Source organism: Trachurus japonicus, chromosome 21 (genome assembly GCF_045865225.1).
Source record: "Trachurus japonicus isolate A0001 chromosome 21, Traja_1.0".
Classification (NCBI taxonomy): domain Eukaryota; kingdom Metazoa; phylum Chordata; class Actinopteri; order Carangiformes; family Carangidae; genus Trachurus; species Trachurus japonicus.
Window position 1 is genome coordinate 6,111,611 of NC_140927.1, and position 12,081 is coordinate 6,123,691.

General features: G+C 41.4%; 1 protein-coding gene across 1 annotated transcript; it reads right to left on the reverse strand.

Annotated features, from left to right (window-relative positions):
• Positions 1–3,436: 3,436 nt before the first annotated feature.
• Positions 3,437–12,072, reverse strand: LOC146964692 (interferon alpha/beta receptor 2-like). The gene is made up of 7 exons (XM_085765162.1): positions 11,973–12,072; positions 11,067–11,199; positions 10,212–10,387; positions 9,382–9,542; positions 5,373–5,535; positions 3,848–3,948; positions 3,437–3,755 (listed from the first exon to the last, which is right to left on the reverse strand). The coding sequence occupies exons 1-7, from the start codon at positions 12,007–12,009 to the stop codon at positions 3,669–3,671; spliced, it is 858 nt and encodes a 285-aa protein (XP_085621288.1). The 5' UTR covers positions 12,010–12,072; the 3' UTR covers positions 3,437–3,668.
• Between the last annotated feature and the right edge of the window lie 9 nt (positions 12,073–12,081).

A 12,081-nucleotide genomic window follows, 5' to 3' on the forward strand; every position in this document is an offset into this window, starting at 1 on the left:
CATTCCGCTTACTTCTGCTTTAACAAATATGATATTCTGCTCTTCTATTCTGTTCTTCCTAACATTAATTCCAAAGCGATTCTGAATAAAACATATATGAATAAAACATCCATATATAAAATTAATTCTATACATGAGCCACATGCTTGTTTTCTTCTGGCTCAGCATAGACCTGCTTCCATGGTCCAAATCTGGCCCATATCCAGCATGATTGTCCAGATAGACGGATATGGGCCAGAGTTGCTCCAAGGATCATGGACATGCAACTTTGGTGTTTGTCCACCATGTAGGCCTACTCGAAACTGAAAAAAGAAAACAATAAATAAATTAAATAATGAAATGTATTCAAGTAGGCTAATTACAAATTATAGATAAGAATTTAAAGGTAAAAGGAAAAACAATCCACAAAATAAGAATCAATTGGAATAAAAGGACACAGCAGCACAGTCAGTGTCTGTGTGCTTACTGGTCTTTCAGGACCATTGAACACCCACACAGCTCACTGTGGGTGGATCTTCAGTAGAAGATTTCAGACTGGTGTCCTATGGTCTGTCTCTTTGGCCTAAGTCACACATAGCCTACAGCTGGGTCCTGAAGCAGCTGCAGCACATGTTCTTCTTATGGAAACGGTCACTGTCAGTCCTGTAAGGCCTCATGGTGACAATGTGTGTCTTTCAGAGGGAAACCAGCTTTCTGATATGGGGTCTTTAACTGGGTTTAGTGCAGGTCTTTCAGTTTCTCTCTCTGAACTTCACAACCATTAAGCAGGACCTGTTTGGTCCTGACTGAGGTGTAGAGGATTCTCTGCCATCCATGACTTCAGACTAACACACCAACATGAATAGCCCTGGGTTAAAATGATGTGTGAAAGAACTGCAAGTAGGCTACATTTAAAAAAGCTTTCCAGCTTAAACTCAGCCAGAGATCAAATAGGGGAGACTGGGGACAGTTGCAACACTTTTTACATTTTTCTCAGTTACTCAGAGACTATTTGGACTAGGCTCACTATACCTTTACAGATTAAACATACATTTGTCAGCTAATTAGTCATACCACTTAAAGATGGTTACATATGACACATCAATCACAATATTCATTTGAATGGAAGAATCCAGACGTCGCAGCTGACCCCAAACCTGGGGACAGTTGCAACACGGATAAGGGACAGTTGCAACATATTAAACATACATTAACTTCACTAATTAACTTTTGATTTTTGTCTCAATAAGCATAGTATTCCTAAAATATGCATTGTCTTACAATAATACTATAGTATTATTTAGTTATTCAGTAATATTTATCAGAGAACAGTTGGAGTTTTGTTTTGCGTAGAACATAGGCCTTGAGTCAATGTGCAGAGGTTAACAGTGGTAATAAAACTCAACAGCTCAGTGTGAGACAAGAAGAATGGAACTATTTGTAATACAAAAAACTTTTATAAACATGTACTCTACTTTTGGATGATTTATTCACTGTATGACATCAAATAAATGTACTTTTCTCTAATTTTCATAGGAAAATATATGTGGCTACTTCTGTCCCATAGAATAAGATACAACTAGGCTATAGATACAATTTGCATATTTCATTATAGGAAGTTATCTGGGGAATTATTTTGAAATCTTAGTCTCTCATGGTTTAATATAATTGGCTGTTCTGTTCATCATGAGGAATAAAATAGATATATTGTGCCCATTTTAAGCTAAAAATGTTTTATTTTATACATTTGCATTTGCATAGTGCTTCCATATTCAAATGGCAGTTGTTGCAACCGTCCCCACCCTGTCAGCCATGACAAAACATCATGTACTAGCTAGACACAATGACACTGACAAATGCTAACCATGTCATTTAATAGTCAACAAAACAGTGATTCAAACTTTGTACGTTTGGATTCATTCCTACAAAAGGTCAGGACAGTATGACAAAATATAGCTCATGGAAAAAACTACTTTCATACCTCTAAAACAACTTTGTCTCAGTACAAGCAGGAGCAGATGCTGAATATGTCTTCTCTATTCTTGTGCAGTGTGAGTGTCATCACTCTAGCATGTTTCTGATTGGAGAAATAAGGCTTGTTGCAGCCATCCCTTGTTGCAACTGTCCCCAGTCTCCCCTACTGTAGCTACATGTGGGTGAAACATGTTTCTAATGAGTTGCTTGAGAAAGGCACATTTTTCACTAGTAAGGCAGCAGGTTATCAGTATGAACAGTAACCATGATCTGCTCAGCTGTCAGAGGTGGACTCTTCTCTTCTTCAGTGAGGTTGAGCCACTTTTCATATTCATGATCACTACATCAAGACAATTACAGTTTTGTTGCTAACTAATATATCTGCATTTATTTCAGGATGTTGTGCATCCTGACAAACAGAATGAGTTTAAACACAACTGTTTTGATAATACAGCATGTCCAAAAAATGGTCTTGTGGCTCAACTTACCCCATGTATGGGGCAAGCTGAGCATAGCAGCGGGGTAGGCTGAGTCCCCCCACCCCCCTTTACTCCATCCTCCACCTGTCCAGGTTACAGGTCAACACCAGCTCACTCAGCATCTAGGGAAGAATAACTCATCCTTCTCTTTGAAAGAAAAGCTTGGCCTCACCATAAACACATGTAGCCTACTTACTGTAGTCATAAACATACAACCTTGATTTAATAATGACTGTATAAACACAAATACCTATTCTACTGTACAGGGCAGGTGGCTCAACTTCCCCCAGAGCCATATTGACCTTATTCCTGAAGCTAAAATGGTTCACTTCCATGCATGGTTTATTACCTCATGTTGTAGCTCATAGATACCACAACTCATGTATAAAACAAATTTATAATGATCTATTTTGGTCTAAACACAATTCTCATGAAACTTATGATCGGCTAAATTCACTTTCAAGAGTGAAAAATGTTTTTTGGACATAAATGTTAAACCACTTTACCCATGTGGTTCTTACCTTCACAGACTCCATGAAATGATGCTTTGCTCCTAAATATTTGGTCACATGCTGATTTTTTCTTATGGTTTCCTAGCAACAAGGGGTGGCTCAACTTACCCCACTCTCCCTTTACAATGCTAACCCTAACACATGTACATGGACATTCTTACACGAGGTAGTGATACAGTTCATTTATATCTATAGTTTGTTTCACTTCCTGTTCCTCCTCATATGATCCATTTACTCTTTTAACAATATCATTTCATTTCACCCCCAGTGACTCTGAAGTTCTTCTTCTGGTGTGGCAAAAGTTATTATTACATTATTATGTATTTTATTTTTTGTATAATTTTATATAGCTTGTGATAATTGTATATATATATATAGTATAACCTAACCTAACATGGAGTTGTACTGTACAAGTCACAAAAAGAGACACACGGCAGTTCCACCTTGTTACAACATGATCTATTTTACAGTATAACACAGTAGTTTCAGTATCAGTAACAGTTTCATTAGAAAAATCAAGAGAAGATGGTAACATTGTATATTGATGAATTTGTGAAAGCAGAAGTTAAATGTGAAAAACATCTTGTTTGTACCATTATGATGATACTGAGCCATAAAGTCTACCCTTAACTTCCTCTAAGGCCCCATCAGGTCTGGCTAAACCAGCTCTACTGGTCTCAGACCTCAGTCCTGTCCAATCTGTATGTTCAATCTGGGTTGTTTTTCATCCATCCACAGTTGTCACAGTTGTTCTCTCCCTCTCTCCGTCAGGATGCTGGAGAAGCCAGTTGGTTGAGTCTTTGTGCTGCAGCTGTGTATGATCGGAGATAAGACACATAATGACAACACTCAGGTGTGCACGCTACTGTTCAGATTCCGGCACATCCGAGTCAGATCAGTTACCAGAGTTCTGGACAAGGTGAGTCGACCACCATGAAGCAGCAGTCCGATGAGGAGGAGCCCCAGCACAGAGGAAGCCCCCAGCAGGCTCACCACCACATACACTGTAGAGCAAGGGAGGAGAGACACAGCTGAAATAAACACAGCTAATTATTACCATGTGGCTAACTGCCCTCAGACAGGAACCGTTACATTCAAATCAACTTCCTCTTTCAGCCTTTTACCACAGAAAACAGTGGAGAGGAACAGGAGCCTGTTCCAGGATCAGTGTCAACAAGTCCTGTCCTCCGTCATAATGACATACGTAGCTGTTGCTATCTGATCCACTAACAGATCCAGATCCTGATCCTGATACTGACCCTCACCCTGATCCTGATTGTCCAAGGAAATACACAGAACTTCTCTGAGCCTCAGATTGATTTTAAAGGGACAACGAGGAGTTTTGGAAAAGCGAAGCGTTTTCACACTACATTTATGAGCCTCCGCACACCGTGAAATTCTTTGACCGGCGCAAGACAGACTCATGTTTTCATTCATCAAGAATTAAAGTCAGAGGTTCAAAGACGATCACATACCGTCGTAGTTCCCACCATAAACGGAGATTCAGCGGCGTTATTCTCATGACTCGCCACAAAACCGAAAGTAAAGAAACGCTGGTCGGCTCGCCCAGCATTTCCACCACCACTAATAATAACAAAATAACCATAGAGACAAAACCATATATTTATCGAAAATGGGCCCATTAACAAGTGGTAACGTAGATTCATCCACATTAATATGAGACTTTTTTATTGTCGCGGAATTTTTCGTTCTGCCGATGGAGAAACTCCTCGTTGTCCCTTTAAGATGAACACACTGAGTGACAGTCAGTCAGTCGTTGACATAATAAATATACTTTTGATCTGACTGTACAACTTTCACTTACTGCAGTCATACCTTTAAAGCAGAAGTAAGCTGAATGTTTGTGTTAATATAAGTCTTAAATAGTTCCATCTTCCGACAGCAATCACTTCTATAGAGTGTTTGGTCTGAAACACGGGTCTGTCAGTCACTCTGCTCTGCTGTAAGCCCAGGAGAAAACTTTCCTTGTATCCTACAACCTTTATCCAATGAGGAGAGAGAACGGCATAAAGGGGCGGTCCTCTCTGTGTGTGCAGCCAAGGGATGCGCGTGAATGTGGTGACGTAGGGACGAGGGCGGGGACTGCTAACTCCATCTGCTGACAGGAAGTTAGCCAAAACCACCGGATCGCTTACTTCTGCTTTAAGCCTTGGGTCAAACCATGAAGTCATGAAAAATAATTAACACTAAATCAAAAGATTAATAATTCAGATGTGATTCTTAAAAAGAAACACCAGTCAGCCATAACACTAAAGCAGTATATTTTGACTTAAGTAATGGAGCTGTGTACTCTGTCCACCTGAGTGTATGGACACTTTACTTCACTGTGTGTATGAAAGATGAATTTCCTGCCTTGGCGGGACAATGAAGTTTTTTTTTCTTCTAGTATACAGAGTAACGTAGCTACCTGAACTTGTGGACGGAGGAGGACTGGTGAAAGCACAGTAAGGTCCACCAGAGACAGTGTTGGAGTTGAAGAGTGTGTCCACGGTGACGGTCACACAGTACTCTACACCTGGTTGGAGGTACGAGATCACATTCTCCTCTCTGTACGGCAGATTCAGTCTGAACTGGAACACAACAAGCCAGGAGACAGGAGACAGGAGTGAGACAAGAAAGGACACAAGCTCATCCATGGAACAGGGTGGAGTGAGAATGAATCCTGGTATTATTTTTCTCTTTGTCAAGGCTCAGATCTGGAGGAGCTGGTCTTGTGTCCAGTGCCTGGTTTCCTTCAGACCTGACTCTGAGACCTGAGAGTCTTCAGACCAGAGACTCTGGTCTCTCTCAGTCTCAGAGTCCTTGAGCTGCTTCTTTACAAACAGTCACTGAGGAGCTGCTTCATCTGGACTCTGGACATGAAGACCAGATCAGCTGAGAGCTGCAGAGACGGTCGTCCTTCTGGAAGTGTCTCCATACATCATACAACAGCTTCTGAACCCTCCTCAGGTCTTATAGATGGACACAGTGGATCCATAACCACGCCCACATTTTGATGCATTATCCATCCCCCTAATCTTGACTCTAGTCCAGATGAACACACTTTGTATTGAACTCTCCCTCTTTCTTGTGGTTGCACTGTGCACCAGGCCACATTCCCTGTAGGTGTAATGGCAACCTGCTGATAAAAAGGTTTTATGACAGTGATTTTGATGTGAGCAGTACTGAGTTGAACTTGATTTTAATACTGTATGTAAATGTCTTAATGTATAAACACTGTTCAGGTTATAATATGTGTAGGAGCCACGTTGAGCTCTAATTCATTCTAGTTGACTTGTTATTAGAATGTGGGTGTGATAGAGCTCATGTGTCACTATATGGCCATAGGTGTGTATAGCCCCATCTAGAGGACACATGACAGACATATTCTGCCAACAACAAAGAAGCCAACAACAACTGTCAGCAGTCAGGAATCTGAGATCACTTCATGTCGCCTCCACCGACTGTCTCCTTTCAGAACCAGCAGCCTCAGCATCTGGAGCAGAACGGAAAACAGCTGTTTGAGCATGTTGCCGTACCTATGAACTATTAACTATGAACTATACCAGAGACTCTTTAGTTTAAAGGGATAGTTCACCCAAAATTGAAATTTTATCTACTCCCCCTCATGTGGACTAAGGGCTGGGAGAAGTTTCAGAGTCCTCCGTGGCTTCTCTGAGTTACAGGGGGTGTCGGCGTAGCAGTGCATGTCCATATAACGGTTGCAAATGGATACCAACTGTCTTCGTAACAAAAAGACACACCAAAAAACATCCAAATACCTCCATGCTGCTCGTATGTAATGTCCGTCTTGTATTGAAGCCCCGAAATGCAAAATTGTCCCGAAAAAAATTAAATAAGTCTATATTTCAAGCTTGTTTTGTAGCAGAAGCTCCTCTTCCCGGTGCATCAAATTTGGACGAACCAGGGTCTGTCCTCTTCCCAGTTTGTCCAAATTTGACGAACCGGGAAGAGGAGCTTCTGCTACAAAGGTATTTGGATGTTTTTTGGTGTGTCTTTTTGTTACGAAGACAGTTGGTATCCATTTGCCGTTATATGGACATGCACTGCTACGCCGAGACCCCCTGTAACTCAGAGAAGCCACGGAGGACTCTGAAACTTCTCCCAGCCCTTAGTCCACATGAGGGGGAGGAGATAATGAGTGAAATTTCAATCTTGGGTGAACTATCCCTTTAACTTTCTGTAATCCAGTCATCTGCAGCACCGACTGGATCATCTTCTACTCCTCATCTTTCATCTGCACGTGTCAAGACTTGTATCCAACTCAGCCGCCATTGGTGGACAATCAGTCAACTAAAGGCTTAATTGAAACTGCTACAATATCATTCTACATTAAAATGCCTAGAAACAGGGTGTAGCTCAATGGGTTGAGCAGGCGCCCCATATACAGAGGCCATAGTCCTCGCAGCAGCTGGCCCTGGTTCGATTCCCCTGGTGTGCCCTTTGCTGCATGTCATTCCCCCTCTCTCTGCCTCCCTATCTCTATACCCACACGGAAAAAACCTATAGGTTTTAATATAGGTTTGAATATATGTGACATACATAAAAATGGCTGTTTTCATATATACGCATATATGCTAATATATATGGTGCATATATGCACAGATAAACTGCATATAGGTTTCATATACAGGTATGCACATATATCCTCATGAGGATATATAGGATATACATATATGCAGCATATATCCACCATATATATTAGCATATATGCGTATATATGAAAACGACCAATTTTATGTATGTCACATATATTCAAACCTATATTAAAACCTATAGGTTTTTTCCATGTGGGTAGTGCTGTCAATTAATGACAAAAGCCCCAAAACACTTTAAAAAATGTCTAAACAACTCAGCCTATGTTCTATATGTAGTCGAGTTGTGATCTTCTATTTTCCATCAGTTCTCAAACTCAAAGGAATGTGTGACGTCAGCTCCCAGAGCCGGAGTAAATCACTGGCTTTATTCAGTGTTTCTAGTGCTTTGAGTTCTGATCAGCCTGGTGTGGAGAGGAGCCTCTGTGGATACTTCAGCTGCCGCTAAAAACCTGCTGAACGCCTAATTAATACGTTTTCAGAGAAACAGTCAGAAGAAAGGTGAGCAGAAAGCCCAGCTGAGCTCCCAGCTGCGCCCTGACCTGAGGTCTGTGACCGTCAACCTGCTTCAGTCAGTGTTTTCTGACGTCAGCCACAGTTGTTTTCTTATTTCTTGGTTTTCCACAGAAACTGTTTTTGTTGCTGCAGTAACATGTCTCACTTCCTGTGCCACGGTGCTGAACGACAAAGAGCTGCCACACACCAGGAAACACACACACACACACACACACACACACACACACACACACACAGCATGGCTACAAATGACTCCTATGTGACGTGTCTACGTGATTTACTAAGGAAGCTGCTCTGCCCAGAGTGACAGCAGATGATGTGTTGATGAATTCTTTGACTTCTTCAGTGTTTCCTTGAACACAGGAACACAAAGTGAGGGTGAAACCACACATCCTGAAAACCCTCAGAGAGAAAGCAGCCTGTAAGTTTGAACAGATGTGTAAAATAGAGGAAGAAGAGCTGAGTTTTGATTTCTCAGTATCTCACATGAAGTCTGCCTCAGGAAATGACATGCTTATATTTTCTATTCTATTTTATTTTGTTGAAATAGGCTAGAGGTTCCTGACACAGTCAAAAAGCCTTGATGCAATAAACACATTTTATGTGCTACTTTTATGCATTAAAAACCTAAAAACGGACTGCTGTGTGTTTTCACCAGCTCCAGTTTAGCTGCTAAATGCTCTATGTGTGGTGTTTACCAGCTGCTGCCTGTCTGCATGCTGGCTCTGAACCCAGCTGCAGAAAATGAATGGGAGTTGTCATCTTTTAACCTTCCTCTGGTGTCCGGGTCACCAGTGACCCGTTTTCAAGTTTTAAATGCATAGAAGTACCAATAAATTTGTGTATAGCATCAAGACTTTTTTGACTTTGCCAGGAACCTCTATTTGAACAAAATAAAACAACTTTTTTTTTTTTACATTTGTGGTGTTCGGGTCAATTTTGACCCGGTTATAACGATAAGAACAATAATTACAGTTAAAACTGAAATCATAAGTGCAAAACCAACCTTTTCATGGATAATGAAGCCTAACAACGTAACCAAGAGATGAGAAACAAATGGGATGATAAATAATTGTTTTTAGTGTGTTTTACAGCTGATTTAAGACTCGGGTCAAAACTAACCCGAACACCATAGACGGTAGCAGAAAGCTGACATGAGGAAGGCTCAATTGAAGCCAAGGGGTAAACTGACAAAAAAGGTCCAGGGGTCCACACCCAAAAATAGCTAACACAAGACGAAGGTTAAATTGAGCAGCAACAACTGTGTCAGTATTGGATCAGAGCTGCTGTCAGTCCGACACATACCTGTGAGCCGTCCCTGCTGCGCTGCACGTGCAGCACCACTCCTCTGTACAGACTCTGCAGCTGGAGGCTCTGCTGGCCCGTCGTTGTCACCGGCAACCTGAGCTGCAGGTTCAGACAGTTCCCACAGCCAGACACAGAGACATCAGGAGGTCCCAGCACAGCTGCAGGGACAAAGTGACTGACATTCAGTCAACTGGCATGAAAACAAACAGCAGTGAAGTGAGGCTGGCCACCACTGGTGAGATGGTGAGGGAAATGTGCGTAACTCTTAAAGGTCCCATATTATGAAAAACTGTTTTTTTCTGGTCTCTACATACATAAACTGGTCCTCCCTGAGCCGACCAACTCCTAGAATGAGGAAAGCAGACGGGTCCTGAATGGACTCTGCAGCCCACTGACTGGTAAAACGGTGTTCATACAGGCTGGTCAGACTCAGCTCCTGTGGTGATGTCACGACGGGAGTGAGGCCGGCCCCTCAGTGCGATAAAACGCCTACTAGGTCTATTTCTATGGCTGCAGTGCACAGCAAGAAACTCCTGAGCTTAATTGATGAAATACCCACCAATTTTAAGCCATAAAGTGGTAATAATCTTTGCCGTGTACAGTAACCATGTTACTTAAAGGTGCAGGCACAGAAACAGCTTGTTCTCAGTAGAGCTCATTTGAGCGACTTTTAGACAGCCGACATTCAGGACCACGGATGAGATGATTTGGGGCAATACATTTTGAATACAGTTTAGTTGGACGTCTGACAGCTGTGTGAAATTGAGTAAAAAAGAGTATAATATGGGGCCGTTAAACAGTGTGTTTGAGTGTGTGTGGTGTCTCACAGTCTGACAGAGGCTGGAACCACTGGGACACGGTCCAGTTGGATGTCTGGCCGGCTGTGAAGGCCTGGACCCGGGCTTGGTACTGAGAGTACAGGTTCTCAAATGCTTCGGTTAGGTTGCACATCTGTCCCACCACCAGCTGCAAACAGCCCCACACTGATTTCCACGACGACTTCCTGCAAAGTGAAGACAAGACAGAAACAAAAAGTAGAGCAAAGACAAAGCTGACCATCATCCTGGACTGACAGCATTCAGTTGGTCTGTAGTTCACTGCCTCCATCTGAGGAGGAACGCTAATAACATCCACATTTACTGCTTCATTATCAGATCATGGGTCTATTGTAAAACCTATGACCTTCCCATCCTCAAATTGCAGTGCAGATTACCATTTGTATTATTATATTACTAACTGGTAAAATGAAACTCAGGCAAAGCATGTTTAAGTTTTGAATGGAGGAACTTGTTCCCATGATGGTCGGCGTTAACATTTAAAATACAAGCAAGGAAGATGGATGAACTTTGTGTTGGAAGTCTTTATATTTATTTCTTTAATTTACTATATTTACAATTTTGCAATTAATTTATCAGTTTGATGTCTACCTCCTTGTGTCCAAGAGATTAAGGTTAGTAAATCACCCCATAACTTTATTATGTTGTATGGTTGATTTTAAAATGTTCATCATTCGATAACATACTCGATAACTTATGACAGGGCGAGTGTGAACATATGTTTTTAGAAATATTTATGAATTTACAGTAATAGAAATCAAAAATGTGCTTATTATTTTAAGAAGCAATGTACACAAAGTCTTAAAGTCACAAGCAGCTGTCCACATGTGTCGGGTCAGTGGATACCTCTGGCGGATGATCTGGACGGTGAAGTGGGCGTCGGGGGGGGTCCCGGGACCGGGCAGGAAGCTGAGTGTGTGCTCCAAGTTGAAGGAAGAGATGGAGACCATGGAAGGAGCCGGGAGGGGAACAGCAGCCACTGCAGAGGATGAAGGAGTGGTGAGGAAGATAACAGGAAATCTACTCCACTTCTTTACTCTCCTTATGACCTGTTGTTCAATACTTTTACTGTAACACTTATTCAAAACTCTTCACGCAGTTACAACAACATCAGTCTGTGTGGGCTATACAATTAACACATTTTGACACTAAATATATTTAACACATTTAAAATTTGTTGTAACTTCGTTGTTGTAATTTAAGTGTTCATTCTGAGATAGGTTGTTCACTTTTTGTAGTGTTTGGAAAAAAAGAAACAAAATACCTGCATTTACTAAACCCAATAAAAGTAAAATGTAGAGAGGTTCAGAGGAAACTACAGCACAAAAGTCAATTTATGATCAATACAATCATCTGTCTATTGTAAACCAGTAGATCTGACACATGTGAAGTGATTGAGTTTGTGTTGTTCCATCAGTTGTCAGTGTTTTTATGACACTGTGCTGTGACTGACTACATGTTTGCGTTGAAGACAACATTGTGTCAGTGTTTTGGTAGATGAGTTGTGTTAGTGTGTTATTGCATTCTGGAATGTGTGTCTGTGTTTAGTTACACTGTGATTTGGAGCATGAAATTAACTGTTTTAGGTGTGATGTGCAATTAACAGATTTCAAAAAGTGTTTAAAGTATTGACAAACGGGTCATAGTGATCGTAAAATAAATCGTAAAATAAACGTGAAATAACATCAATAGAGAAAAAAATACACATCTACACACAGATCAAGTTCACCCTCTAACTGTCTCCCTCCTTACCCAGGTGCATTTGCAGAAGAAGCATCCACAGCTCCATGGTTCCTCCAGAGACCGTGTTATGGCTCGCAGATCAACATTATACAGAAAATGGTGAGAGTCTGAGCACACA